This window comes from Colobus angolensis, unplaced genomic scaffold (assembly GCF_000951035.1).
Source record: "Colobus angolensis palliatus isolate OR3802 unplaced genomic scaffold, Cang.pa_1.0 Scaffold164, whole genome shotgun sequence".
In the NCBI taxonomy this organism is placed as follows: domain Eukaryota; kingdom Metazoa; phylum Chordata; class Mammalia; order Primates; family Cercopithecidae; genus Colobus; species Colobus angolensis.
Window position 1 is genome coordinate 3,538,162 of NW_012114755.1, and position 14,382 is coordinate 3,552,543.

General features: G+C 43.7%; 1 protein-coding gene across 5 annotated transcripts in view; it reads left to right on the top strand.

The window, feature by feature from the left end:
• Window positions 1-14,382, top strand: part of NAV2 (neuron navigator 2) — a 767,943-nt gene that overhangs the window by 666,515 nt on the left and 87,046 nt on the right. The window contains exons 1-2 of one of the 5 annotated variants that reach the window (XM_011937490.1): window positions 3,317-3,558; window positions 3,853-3,895. The exons of the other annotated variants lie outside the window; for them this stretch is intronic. Coding sequence (XP_011792880.1) covers window positions 3,870-3,895 — 26 coding nt within the window. The 5' untranslated portion in view covers window positions 3,317-3,558; window positions 3,853-3,869. Of the gene's footprint in view, window positions 1-3,316; window positions 3,559-3,852; window positions 3,896-14,382 lie in introns of those variants that run through there. 5 annotated transcript variants of the gene reach the window in all.

Here is a 14,382-nt window from a genome sequence, read left to right on the forward strand (position 1 = left end):
TGGATTACATCGGAGGCAAGAAGGAAGGAGGAAATTAGGACAGTTAATGTAGAGTCATACTTTGAGATATGGAAGACTTTGGGAGTAGGGGTGCAGACACATTGGAAGTTGGGAGCAGTAGTTTTGAGTAAGGTAAATTTGATTTCAGATGTGTTGGGTACACAAAGAGGCCAGACTACAGATTACAGACTTTAGAGTTGTCTGCCTGCACCTAGTATTTGTAACCATGGATGGGATCACCCAGGAAAATAAGTTAGTTAGAAGTGGTAGTTATAACTTATTTAGAAGTTAGTGAGAAGTTATAGTTAGAGAAGAAGAGGGGTCCAGGGATGGAGGCCCTTGAGTTCTGGAGAGGTGAAGAGGAAGGTGAGCTTAGGAGACTGAGAGCACAGTTAGGAAGGTAGGAACCAGGTGCAGTTGATGGTATGGAAACCCGGGATGAGGCCCACTCAAGAAGCGAGAATCTTTCGATGCTACCTGCTGCTGAAAACTCAAGTAGGGTAAGGATAGAGAGTTGACCATTGGCTTTGGCAAGGAGGAAGCCATTGATGTTCTCAGGGAAAACAGAAAGTGGTCTCAGTGGAGTAGTGGGAACAAACATCTTGCCTGGTGGGTTGAAGGATCATGGAGCATGAGAAGTACATGGAACAACTCAAATTACTCCTTTGAGGTGTTTTCCTATAATATGGAGCAGAGACCAGCATGATTGTGGAGGATAATATGGGCATGAGGTTAAAAAAAAAAAAAAAAAAGGTTTTGGGTTTTGTTTTATTTGATGAGATTAGTAATACATTTTTCAGCCTGCAGGGAAAAGCCAGGAAAGAGGGTTAAATATGTTGGAGGAAAAGGAGCAAAGCGTCTTCACTAGCACTGGTTTCATAAAATACTCATTAGAAATAAGTGAATATCTTTTTAGATTCATCTTTGTGGTTTTCTGTTTTGTCTAATTATGTACTGTATTCCAAGAATAAAGTTTTCTTCTACTTTTTGATACCTGAGTCGAGTTCATCAGCTACACTTTGGTTTTATAGATGGCTCTGTGAGTAACCTGGAAACCTTAACATCACTGATAACATTGTTTCTAGGGAGAAAAGTGTTATGAGTTCTGGAAGCCCTTTGGAATTTGGCCTGTTTAGAAGCAAGGGTCAAAAATGACAGAGCAAGCCTGACTCTCTGAAAAGCGCCAAAGGGCATCTACCCTCATGGAGTTGGTTTACTTTCCCTTTTCCTCTCCCGTTGCCTGGGTCTCCCTTATCCCTGCTAATTATTGTCTTTCAAACCATGAGAAAACCCTGACTCAATTAGAACCTGTAGCTGCAAATAATTCAGAGCCTTTCACATGAAAGGTATGATTCTTTTAACCACAGAAAGAAAACTAAGACCTCCTTAAAGCACTATGTCTCCTGCAATAAACTCGCCCCTGTAAAAATCATGTATAATCAAAATGATATGTTTAGTGTTGTACATTTACATGAACTTTTATAAAAAGGAGAAACTCCATCTGTTAACCCTCCAGTGTATCCTCTCTCCCTCAGAGTAAAAGACAAGCTGCTTACGCTGACTTTCAGGGCCCCACTCAGGCACTCTCCTCTCTCCCTGTACCCTTGGACACTCTGACCTAACCCCCTCCTCACCCCACTTTGGTTCACCACTCACTGCTCCAGCCACTCATTCTTGGAATGCATTGCAAGTCGTATACTATCTCAGGGCCTTTGCACTGACCATTTTCTCTTGGAAGTCCCTTATCCCCAGATATAAAACTAAAATATATTCAGATACCCAGCTCCCATACTTCTTTTAGATTTGTAATAAAAACCATGCCCTCAGCAGACCTGCCATAGCGACCCCATGTAAAATTTCCAACACTCCCTTCACAAATCACATCTTCTTCTTTACAATACGTTGTTCTCTTGATCACTTATTGCTAACGTACTGTAAAATTTACATTTTGTCTCACTTATTTTATAGTTCTACCATTGAAGCTAAGTTCCGTTACAGTCGAGATTTTTTGGTCTATTTTATTGACTACTTGTATTGTCAGCACTTAGAACAGCACTTGCCACGTTGCAGATGCTCTATAAATATGTTAGTTGATGAATGAATAAATGAATAGATCAACATTTCCTAGCTTAGCTTGATGACAAATCAGAATGTTTACCTATTATATTTGCCTAGAGCAAGGAAGCAATGGAAACTTTTTAGAGTGTGTGTGCATCTGTGCCCATGTGCCTATGTGTCTCCACACCACACAATCACCATCCCATTCCCAAGTTAACTCGGATGTTGGACAGATTCTCAAAGAAGTAATATCATAAAGATAGTTCCAGGGACAGCATAGAAGGTAAGGGGTGGTTTGAAGCATCCTTGTCAGCCAGAGCTTGGGTCTATCCCAACTTTTTTGTCTTAATAAGTCTGGACACTACCCCTTCCCTCAAACTCACCCACTGCCCACCCCCACCTCTGCTTCCCACTCCCCACGGCAGATGCCTCCGCAGTATTTCAAGTGGAGGAGGGCCCTGAAGGATCAGATGTGAATGATTAACTTTGGTTGCGACTTCGAGATTACAATCTTTTTTTCATTCACCTGGGAATCACCACCAGACCCTCCTCTACTCTTTGAGCAGATCTTTTATTCCCTCCTTTTTCAGTGGGGGGAGGAATGGCTCTTCATTCCATTTTGAAAGCTTCTGTTTGCTGAGCAAACGCTGACCACACAGAGACCTCACTTGGAGCCAGTTACTGCTTCCTTCCCTAACCATCCCCCAGGGCCACAACCCCCACTCCCCACTTCCACTGGAGAGGCCACCCTGGCCAGGGGGAGAGCCTTTCTTGGGGAAAGTCTTTTAAAGCTGCCAGGAACCAACTGGTAGGATTTTTGGAGAGGGAGTCAGGGTTTTGGAGAACATCTTAATCCTTCATTTTCAAATAAAGCTTGTGGCTATAACATAAGTTTGCTTTTGAGTTCTCAGTAGTAATATAGTTGTTCATTGTTCATAACATCTGTTTACATAGTTCTTTCTGAGTGCCTTGATTGCAGGTTTTAATAGGGATTAGTCGGTGCAACCCCTTCCCATCCCAGAGCTGGGACTCTCTCCCACCCACCTCCCCTTCCAGCCTCTGTACCATAATGTTTAATATAGCCATGCCTAGACTGAGATTCTTTTTCTTTTGAAATAAGTAGCCTGAGGAATTAATGCATATTTTTGTTGGCACTGCATCAAAATTGACATCACCGGAAATAATGTATGTGCATCGTTGTTAACTGTACAAGCAGGTATCATTTCCTTTTTAGGTTCAGAAATTCTCTCTGTAGGCTAATCATTTCAATCAAATGCTTTGCCTGCAGACGTCAATGGAATGAGCTAAGAAATGTTATAGTCAATGGTTTTTGCATCATTAAAAGTTGCACTTAGGGCTAGAAAGACTTCCGGCAACGTTTTTGTGCAGTCTGTGAGGATTTAAAGTAGTTTTTCACTCTTAGATTTTCTTCAATTTGACCTGCTGTTGCAAACTCCCCTGGGACCACATGGAGTGGGCCCTTCCATTCAGTGCTTTACGGTAATGGTTTCAGAGTTTGGTGTTAGCTTTTGCTTTGCTGAAACTTTTCACAGCTGACTTGATACCAGCACTCAGGCCTGACCTCTCGATCCTTCAGCACTTCAGAGGTTAATTTTGTTGGGGGATCAGATTTCTTTCCTGGCCTGGGGAATGGTGATCCTTGCTAGCTAGTCCTTTAGTTACGGAGTTGCTGGGTGCCTGGGATTCCCTGGCCCAGTGTGGGCTGGCTCAGCTGGCTAAAGGACTTGCCATCCCGTGAGATTCATTCAGCTTCTTTGTCCGCTGTTCTCCAAGGGCCACAATGTAGTGAAATGCTCTGGCCTAGGAACCTTACAAGGTAGGATGATTTTCTAAAATTTCTGGGGTCAGGAGGCGGGTGTGGTGCATGTACTGCCTTGTATTCCTTGGCCGGTATTGAAAAGCCTGGTGGAGCAGCCAGTGGTGTAGCTGCCTAAATCACCGTGAGCTCTGTGGTGGTGTGTGGTGGTGTGTGTGTGTGTGTTGCGGGGAGGGGGGCGGGGGGCAAGGTTACTGGTCAGGAAATTCACCTTCTCTCCTCTTCCACCGCCATTCATTCTAACCTTGATGGTTTCAGAGGAAACTGGGGCATTACCCAAATGTCCTGGATCCACCTAGACATTTGGGTAATGTCAATATTTTCCAAACCGTCTTACCAAATTAGGCTGCTGAGCCTGAAAATCTGGGTGTTGATCACCCAGCTGTCTTGAGTCGTTATTCCAGACTTTTCAGCTGGTGGGGGCAGTATGGAGGGGTGGGCTGGGGAAAGGCAGTGTGGCCCCAGGCAAGGGCTGCTTGTGGTTCAGAGGGCCCTGATTAAAAAGACTTGCAGTTGGAGGTTTTGTTTGGAATTTAAGGAGCCTGGTGAACTTGTGGTTGTGTTTACTGATATAGCAGATTACTCTGTGTGTGTGTGTGTGTGTGTGTGTGTGTGTGTAAACTAGGCTCCAGTAGAGATGGCATGGCAGATTTAAGCATAAGGACTTTTCTTGCTACCTTATGACCTATAGAGCTGCCTAGGGAAGCACATTTCTGTTTTTTAAGCCAGACAAGGGGAGAAGAAAACAATGTTCATGACCACCTACCACATGCCAAGCATCTAGCAGACATTGTGTCATTCAATTTCATTGCAAAGCCAGGAAGGTTACATTCAATTTTGAAAATCAGCAGTGGGAACTAAGAGAGGTTAAGTAACTTGATGAAGGTTACACAGCTGATAAGAGGAAAAGCTGAGACTGGAACCCAAGTTCACTCTACCATCATGCCTTCCTGGGTGGGCTTGGCATCTGAGCTTGGAATGGTTTTACCTGTAATTTTAAATGTGACTTCAGCTGGATGAAGGGCGCACTTTGTTGTGGAGGACTCACCCAAATACACAGGATGCTAGCAGCACAGCCTGCCTGGGCTTCTCAGATGCAGCTTGTTTCTGGAAAGAAAAGGGCTGTGTATTAAGAAGAAGCCCTGCTTTGGCAGTAGGACCTAGCTGGGAGTTCTGTGATCTTGAGGCTCCTGGGCTGCTGGATGGATCAGGCTGGAGCTTTAGTTTGTACCTGATTCAGGAGGACTTGATCCCAAGTGAAGGTCAAATCAAGAAAGACCAGTGACCTTGGAGCTGGCCTTGGGCTGCTGAGGCTGTGCCCTGGAACTCTGGGTCTACTTCTTAAGACGCTGAATTTATGGAGTCTTGAAGGGAGAAGATCTACACCCAGCATATTAATGCTGACCGAAGCCATTGGCACTAGCTGTTCACATGTGTGCTGGAGGTGCCTAATTAGCTAAAGCTGAGCTTCTCTTGGTCTGTAGAAGTCTTGACCTGAGGTCCCTTCGCTTTCCACTTCCCCCAAGAAAGAGAAAGCTTAAGGGCAGGCCCTTGTCAAACTGCAAAATGAGGCCAGCCTGTTTTTGGGAGATAGCCGCCTCTCTTGGCTGCCCTGGGGCAACTGTGGTTCTGTTTTGTGCATTCAGGTTTTCCCACATCCCTAAGATATATTGGGAGGTTAGCGGAGGGTTGGAGGGAGGGAGACTATGGAGGTATTGAACTCCCATCCCATTCTACTTAAAGAGAGCTGGCCAATGCCCTGTCTGGGATTTGTCCCCCATCCCCTTTAATTTCTTCGAGATGTTTTAAAAGTAGCTTGATTGGATTAACGTGTCCTGCGTATTTAGAATAACAGTTGGAAGTTCTGAGTTCTTTTATGATCATGATGTATTTAAAAGTATCTTTACCTCTGTTCTTAACATTCAGTCAATATGATTTTTAAAAGCTTGGGTTTCAGAATCAGGCAGATCTGGGTTCGAATCCAGCTCTGTTTGTTAACCCTGGCACCTTGGGCAGGTCACATAGCCTCTCTAAGCTTTAGCTTCCACATCTATGAAAAGGGGGCATTAGTAGTTTGTGCCTGATAAGAAAGTGGAGAGGCGTTTGTGGGATGGTGCTTAGCATGGTGCCTGGAACCTATTATTAAAATTTTTCACCTTGTATAAATGTTTACTGTTATTTTCGTTTGCTATAATATGCTGAATTCTGTTGATGTTTAGGGGAAATATATCTTCTGGTAAACAGAAAACTAGGATGAGTTTGTTGATATTCTTGGCAAAAGCCAGCCGGCAGTGGCCCAAGGGTAAGCAGCCCTCTCCGGAGGAGCCTTGAAGGAGAGAGGGCTTTGTGTAGCTGAGGTCAGCAGACACTCTGGTGCCTAGTGTAACAATGAGGGTCTAAGGCATCCGGACCAAAGCTCCGGGCTTTCTAACCCGACCAAGCTCCTGAAGCCAAAGGGAAAAATTTCATGCTTACTCAGGGGACCACCTACTTGTCAAGGAATGAGTTACCAAAATGGGACAAAGGTGCTGTGCGCTGAAACTCAAGCCTGATGGCTGCTAAATCCCCTTGGAGCCCTTTTTATGGGGTTTGTGTTTTCCTCCCTCCACCTCAAATCACTGGCCTTGCACCTGGCACCGTCTGTAGAAGCTGCTTCTCCCCTAGGACACTATCCATTTATGGCAGTAAGAAGCAAGTTCTTACACTAGAACTTTATCATGAATTTCAGGATGTAGGCCTGCATCTCCTTCCTGCAGTCCTTGCAGCTTCCCTGGATCCTGTACTGCAACTGACATGCAGGGAGAGCTGTACACAGTCTACCTGATATGGTCCCAACAAAATGATTATGATAACTGGATGTTATTAGCAATGTGCCACCCAGGAGGTAAAGGTGCCCTAATAAGGAGATGGCAGAGCCAGAATTCAAACACAGACCTATTTTACTTTTTTCTGCAGAGCTGTGGTCCCTCCGTTTGGAGCCTCCTGGGATTAGTGGTACTAGATGAGACTGAATTTACTAGGGTTAGTGGCTACACTCTGTCCTTGCATTAATTCAAGCTTAGGCTCTGATCATTTTGCACCAGAACTGCGAACTATGTAGGCTGGTCCCAGAGCTGGAATCCAGAGAGAGGTGGCTTGCTTATAGTGGTGGTTTTTTGTTTTTTTTTTTTTTTGAGACAGAGTCTCCCTCAGTCACCCAGGCTGGAGTGCAGTGGCGTGATCTCGGCTCACTGCAAGCTCCACCTCCCCGGTTCACACCATTCTCCTGCCTCAGCCTCCTGAGTAACTGGGACTACAGGTGCCCACCACCATGCCCGGCTAATTTTTTGTATTCTTAGTAGAGACAGGGTTTTACTGTGTTAGCCAGGATGGTCTCGATCTCCTGACCTCATGATCCTCCCGCCTTGGCCTCCCACAGTGCTGGGATTACAGGCATGAACCACCGTGCCTGGCTGGCTTGCTTGTAGTTTTAACTCAAGTAACTGTTTCTTCTTTGGTGTGGTAAACTTTGAAGTCCCTCAGAGTCTCATGAACACATGATGAGTGTTCATTAAAATGTGTCAAATGAATAAATAAATGGGATGATTGAACACTCATGTATCTGTATTTAAATCCCAGCCTCAACATTTCTTAGTTGTATGACCCTTGGGACTATTTTCTCCAATCCTCAATTGCCTCATCTGTAAAATGGGTATAGTGATAATATTTATCTAATGGTACCTGGCAGGAAACATGTTACATAACAACAGAGCCTCACACATAGCAAGCTGTTAATAAGTGTTGGTGATTATTTTTATCAGAGTTTGGAGGATTAACTGAAATAAAGTATGTAGTACAGTTAGCACAGGGGCTCACAACTGTAAATGTCATTAAGGTTGGCTATTATTATCGTTTCCACATAGACTACAAAAGGTAGGACTCTGCAGGAGCCCTGCTTCATTCTTTGAAGGTGGATTTTCTTAATAGGCCCCAGCAGTAGTTAGAGGAGGTGATGCTCCTGAGCAAACCCCCTGGGGAGGAAATAGTTAACATACCTGTTTGGTGGGAAATGTAGGTAGCCAAACCCTTCCTCTTCCCCAGGGGTTACTACTAAGCCTACAGTTAGGCTTGCTCACTCATCCACACCAAAGGATCTCATTCTGCTCGGGCCCTGGGGTTTCACGGGAACAATTGCCTTGAACAATAGCCAGAAAACAAGTTCCACCAGTCTGGACTTTTTTGCAACTGAATGCAGCTGTCTGGCAGGGGGCATGGGCCAGCCCTGTAAATGGGCTCTGCCTTGATTCTGGAGCAGAACTGGAAAATTGAGCAGGTAAGGCCTGGATGCAGCTGGTCACAGCTCCACAGTGTGAGCTTAGTCACCTGGAAAGAGGCAGACAGAGGGGCGGGGGCTGGCCCAGACTGTTTCCAAGGACTGTAAGGGCCTCCTGGAAGCGACCCAGCCTTTGGAGTTTGGGGAGGATTAGGATCCTTGCTTTGTGAAGACTGCTTTTCAGAACCATAGTTAGAGAACCTCATCTCTGCTAACCGGCTGTGGTTTTGTTAGTGAGTAGAGAGGAACTAAAATATATCTACAATCTGATTTTTTTACAGCATCATTTAGCATGTCTTTCCCTTGAATAAACAACATTATCTCACAGGGAGTTCATTTGAAAGGTGTAATGATCCTCCCTCCAGATCCTTCAGTAACTCCTCCTCTCAGAGTCTTTTGCTGAAAGCAAGGGTGTGTATATCCTAGTGGAAAAATCTGTTTAATCATCCCTGGAACCTTGGGATTCTATTTTGCTTTTTTGCTTCATGAGAGATGAAATTGTAAACGTAATATCACATTAATTCAGGACCATTACAGATTCTTGCTCCTTTTAGACACCTCTCTGGAAAAGCTTGATATTAAAAATGTATCTATATTAAATGTGGTTTCTCAGGGGTCCCAGTGAAGTCTGGTTTACTTTCTCAGTTCTGTGGAAGTCTCACTCCTCATAACAGTGGAGCAAAATAGATGTGTGAAGCTGAAATAATTTGTGCTTCTTTCACCTGCATTTTTCATAGCAAATCGCTTCTGTTGGGGTTGTTAAAATTGTGCTTTAAGCCCTCTGAGTGGCATTTGGATTCCTGACACAGTGATGTCAGCATCCCTTCTAAGACTGAAATTGAATCTCCTGGTTTAATGGGCCCTTCCATGTCTGAATGGATTTTCTGGTCACTTTTGTAGAGGCTTTTCCCTTCACATCTGTATTTCTCCAAGAGGTAGTAGAGAAACAGCTGAAGTGGTGAGAGACTTGATTCTGGTTAAAATGCTGCATGTTGGCCAAAATGGGGTCTGTTCTTGATACACTTGGTGGCTGTGGGCAGATGGAGGTTCTTTTTAATTAAGCTAGTTAACAGATTTCAAAGCTGATCTGTATGTACTGTAGCTATGTGCTGCAATCTATAAGACACTCACTAACCGTGCCATCTTTCCAATGAGCTGGAAGGCTGCTTGCAGTCATTCTACCATGGTTTGAGTCTCATACTTCTGATGAACTCTGCATCCTAAGCCTCCTTTCCATCCAGGGGAAAATGGGAGTAGAATAATATACATAATGTGCCTACTACAGTGCCTGGCATATTTGGTAACGCTGTCAATGGTGGCTTTACATATTAGGCAAAATTGTGTCCTCTTTCTTTGGATAAATAGCATGGTCTGGTGCAGACACTCTATTGTGAGTCGAGTTGTAACACCTCTATACCAGAGTTTGCAAACTCAAATTGCAGGACCAAGCAGGTAGCACATGTGAAAGGCTCCTATGGGGATCGTATCAAATGAGAGAACATACTTCTGTCTAAAAAGGGCTGCTAACTACTCAGGGCTAGCTAAAAATAATAATCTGAGAGGTGAAATCAGCAATGAAAAAGCCCAGACATTAGAAAATGGAGTTACCTGTTTGGCAGCTTTTACTGAACGAGGGGAGACCATTCAGTGTGGAGACCTGCAGTATGCCCACTTGCCTTTGTACCAACTTTTCTCTGAGCATAAATGTAAAGGATGTCCATTGGAAAGGAACCTTTGGGATGGCTTAGTCCAGCTACTCCATTATAAAGAAGAGAAGACTGGGGCCTGGAGAGGATGTGTCTTGTCTGAACCCTCATGGGTGATAGTTCTGTGGAACCCTGGAGCAAAGGCCTGGCTCTCCATGCTCCTGGTCCTTGCCGTGTCCATGCCTTGAAGAAGAAAGCAGCATTGCTAAAAGCGTTGGTGGGCCTGGGCTTTGGAATGCTGCCAGAAGAGCTCCTTGTGCTCCAACTTGGCTGGAGGCTTTAGGAGATTTGGGAGGCTATAGAAATGATGTTTAGAACCAGTGTTGTTTCCACTTCGTGCCCTTTGCTCATCTCCCTGTTTTATGTTTTCATTTATATCTAAGCTATGTTGTCTATTATGTCTACTGGGTTTATGGTCAAGGCAGGGAAAACTCTGAATTATCACTTTATCCCCACCGCCTCACACAGTGCCTGGCACACAGGGGCAGTGGCTCAATGAATGAGATGAACAAGTGAATTCAAAGCTCCTGGCTAAGAGTCTAAAAATGTTGAGTTTATGAGAAGAAACAGAAAATGTTCCATGAAATTCCTTCCACCTACACATTGGCTAAAAATAGGTGAAGGTTATTTTAAAATCTGATCACTTATAACTCCAGTTACGTTATTATCTCTGACTTGATCAATGTAGGACATTTCATTAGTAGAGAAAAAGGTACATGGCTGTGATCTGGCTAGGAAATAATGCTTTTGTGTTGATTGTTCTGATGAATCAGTGGAAGTATCTTCTAGCCATTTCTCTAGCTGTTTCAGCCAAAGAAGTTAGGCGTATCTGTGATAGGTTGTTTTAAAATTATTAAAAAACCAAAAAGATAGGGAAACCAGCCAAGCTCTGTTTCCCATATTCCTGTTAGTTCCCAGGAGGAGGCCCTGGGGTTGTTTTGCTTATTTCTCAAGGTTGTCAAACACAATGCTATCTCCACCAACATTTTCAGAGCAATTTTGGAACTGCTTTGAAAGTTTTATGGTGTAGAGTGAAGGTGAACTGGAGTGGCAAAGACTGGTGAGGAGCCGGGCGCGGTGGCTCAAGCCTGTAATCCCAGCACTTTGGGAGGCCAAGACGGGCGGATCACGAGGTCAGGAGATCGAGACCATCCTGGCTAACATGGTGAAACCCCGTCTCTACTAAAAAATACAAAAAACTAGCCGGGCGAGGTGGCGGCGCCTGTAGTCCCAGCTACTCAGGAGGCTGAGGCAGGCGAATGGCATAAACCCGGGAGGCGGAGCTTGCAGTGAGCTGAGATCCGGCCACTGCACTCCAGCCTGGGCGACAGAGCAAGACTCCGTCTCAAAAAAAAAAAAAAAAAACTGGTGAGGAGAGAAGATGCCACCTTGGGTTCATTTATTCTTCTAGTCATTCATATAAAATCATTGATTCATTCAAAAACTGAAATCTGCTTTAATACTTTTTAAAATACCTTATTTTTAAGAGTGCTTTTGTGCCCAAAAAATAACTTCTTAGAGTTAACTAGGATTTAATATTTAATTGAAGTTTTAGGTTTTTTATCTAGATTTTCTTACAAATTTCATCTGTAAAACAAGTATTTTTTTCACAAATTAAGATCATTTTCACTTGTTATCAGGTAGTACTTTATTAATTCAGGCAACAGATTACACTTACCTGCAAAATTAGTACTGTTTGAAAGCTTGGATAATTAAATTTTATTAAATATTTTAGACTGCATTCGTAAAGTTAACATACATGGTTTCCTTAAGTTCTTCAGATGTCTGACAGGGTAGATTTACCAACCAAACAAGCAAAATCTTTCTAAGCACTTAAGCAACTCTTGCAAATCAAATAAATTAAAGTTACAAATGTCATAAATTATTATCATAAACATTTCAATTCTTTTTACAACCTTAATCCAATTCTTAAACATTTCAGCTTAAAAGTCTCAAGTAAAAAATCAATAGTCATTTAAAATTGAAATCACAAGACTATTTTGTCAGATCCTGTTATATGCTGTGTATTCTTTTACATGTTAAAAATACATACAGATTAACCCAATGATCACAAAGCCTTAATCTTAATATTATGATTCACTTCATCATTCTTTTTCATCTTTTTAAATGTTTCCCAGATTTAAAATCACACAGTATGAAATGAGGGTAGTCGATTTATCATCTTAGGTGGGCTCAGCGCCATCATATGGTTTTTCTCCATCAGCTTCAGGACCAGGACACAGGAATGGTCAAATCCTCCTCCAGGAATGATGGTTCCAGAATCATAGCTGAGTACACTGTAGTTCTTTCTGCTGTGTGATCAGGGTTCCCAAGCCACCTCTCTGGAATTTCATTTCACCACATAATAAACATGAATTCTCTCGGTTCCTTTCAAGTTGCTATCTTAATCAGTTTTTGTAACTGCTTTCAACATTTATTGCCCGATTTGGGTCAGCGGACTTTTGTGCCTCATCCCAGGTTGTACCTAATTTCCTTTGCTACTTGATTAGATTCAACCAGTGTCCTTACTGCCTGAGTGAATTCTGCATGCTTTCCACATTTTTCCCGTCTGACTCTCAGCCACATGTCTGGAGTTATTTTACAAACAAATTACGCTTCCCCATTAGTTAGCATGAGTATGCCAAGTGACAAAAAGCAAAAGAAAGGAATTTACTATTTCTCATGGCTGGCTCTCCCAGAGATGCTTCTGGCTTTCAGTATGGCTGGATAAGGGTGCTCAAGCAATGTCAAAGGCACACTTCCATCCCTCTCAACTCTGCTTCCCTCTGTGCCAGCTTCCTTCTCAGGCAAGTGAGAATCAAGTAGCCACTGGCAGCTCTAGGCTGTATTGCATTTTTCTTCATTTTTGCTTTTTTTGTGTGTGTGCTTCATCCTTCTCAGCATTTCCTGTGTAGTCACATAAGTTTGGGGAATGCTCCTTTAGGCAAAGTTATAGTGATCTTTACTGGACTTCACAGCTGTTAAAATGCCGAGGTACTGTTTACAGTGTGAATCTCCAAGAAGGCAGGAGATTCCACATTCCCTTCTTAGGGCAACATTCTTATCACAGAGCATCTGGTAGAACGGGTTTCCCTCAGAATACATCTGCAAACTCACTGGCCTAATCTTGGTGGCTCATGATTGTTTGTACCCTGAATGGGAAAAGGGCAAGTTAGAACTAAGTGACTTTATGTCAAGATGAACTTGCTAGTATCCCAGAGATCCGAAAGCAAAGGAGACATGGCTGGTTTTCCAGCTGCAGGGGCAGCTTCGGTTTCTGGCCACAGACAGCTCTGGCAAATATTGAAGCTGCCCTTGCTCATCGTGGCCTTCCCTCGCGTCACTCCCTTCATCCGCATCATAAGTGACCCCCACTCCCACTCATGGATTAGATCCCTGGCTTCCCCTCTTCTTGGTGGCTCAGTTACAAAGGCTTCCTGTGAACTCAGGGTAAGCCCCCCAGTACTCCAGGCATTGACATGGGAAGAATCCTGTGTATCAAGGGCCACATGTCCCTCTGGAATATTATCTTGGTGTTGAAAGGACACAGGGGAAGAATGGTTACAATTTCAAAGCACAAAATCTGGGACTTGGATTCACGAGCATCTGTTACAACTGCTCTCCTTCCTCTCTGCCAGCCGCGGTCCTCTCCCACCATTCCCCTTTCTTCTTCGTCAAATTATGAGAAATTTTAGATACATTAAATTCCTAACCCCAAAGAGCAGGTGCAAGAAAAGACCCATTTAATCACTAGAACAAATTTGAGTCCTTTTCCATCTGTGATGCCACGCTTTCCCCATCAGATCCTCCTGTGGTTACCAGCCTAGGCGAAGCAGGCACAGAAGCTGTGACCCTGCAAAGAATCAGTGGGCAGGGAGCTGGGCTTAGAATCCTCTACTGGTGGCAAGTTTGCACCAGAAACTTGCTCTGTCTCGCCTCTGCACATTGAGTTCATCAGGAGGTATTTAAGGAGCATGGACTATGTCTCTGGAGATGGAGGGGACGTGGCCCACCGAATGAACTTGACATTGCTGCTGCATTGCCCATCAGTCCTCACGGCCTCAGTTTCTTCATTGTGAAACACCCTAAGAGTGACTATGAGAGTATGCGCAAATGTTGAATAGCCTGGCATGTGGCACAGGCTCAGTGAACAGCCGTTGTTGCTACAAAGGCAGCATGACAAGACTAGAAGGAGCACATATTCTGCAATTAGACATTTTGCTTTTTAAACCCAGTTCCAACATGGAATGGCATCGGTCAGTGTACTTACTCTTTCTGCCTCTATTCCTTCATTTATAAAATGGACAGGATGATACCTACCTTGCAGGTATGATATGAGGACTGGAGAAATCTATCACAATAGATTTAAAGTACCCAGCACAATGCCTGATCCATGATAAGCACTTAGTTGTTGTCGCTAAGCAGGCCCCTGCATATATTTGGAAGATAGGACAACCCTTTGTATAGAG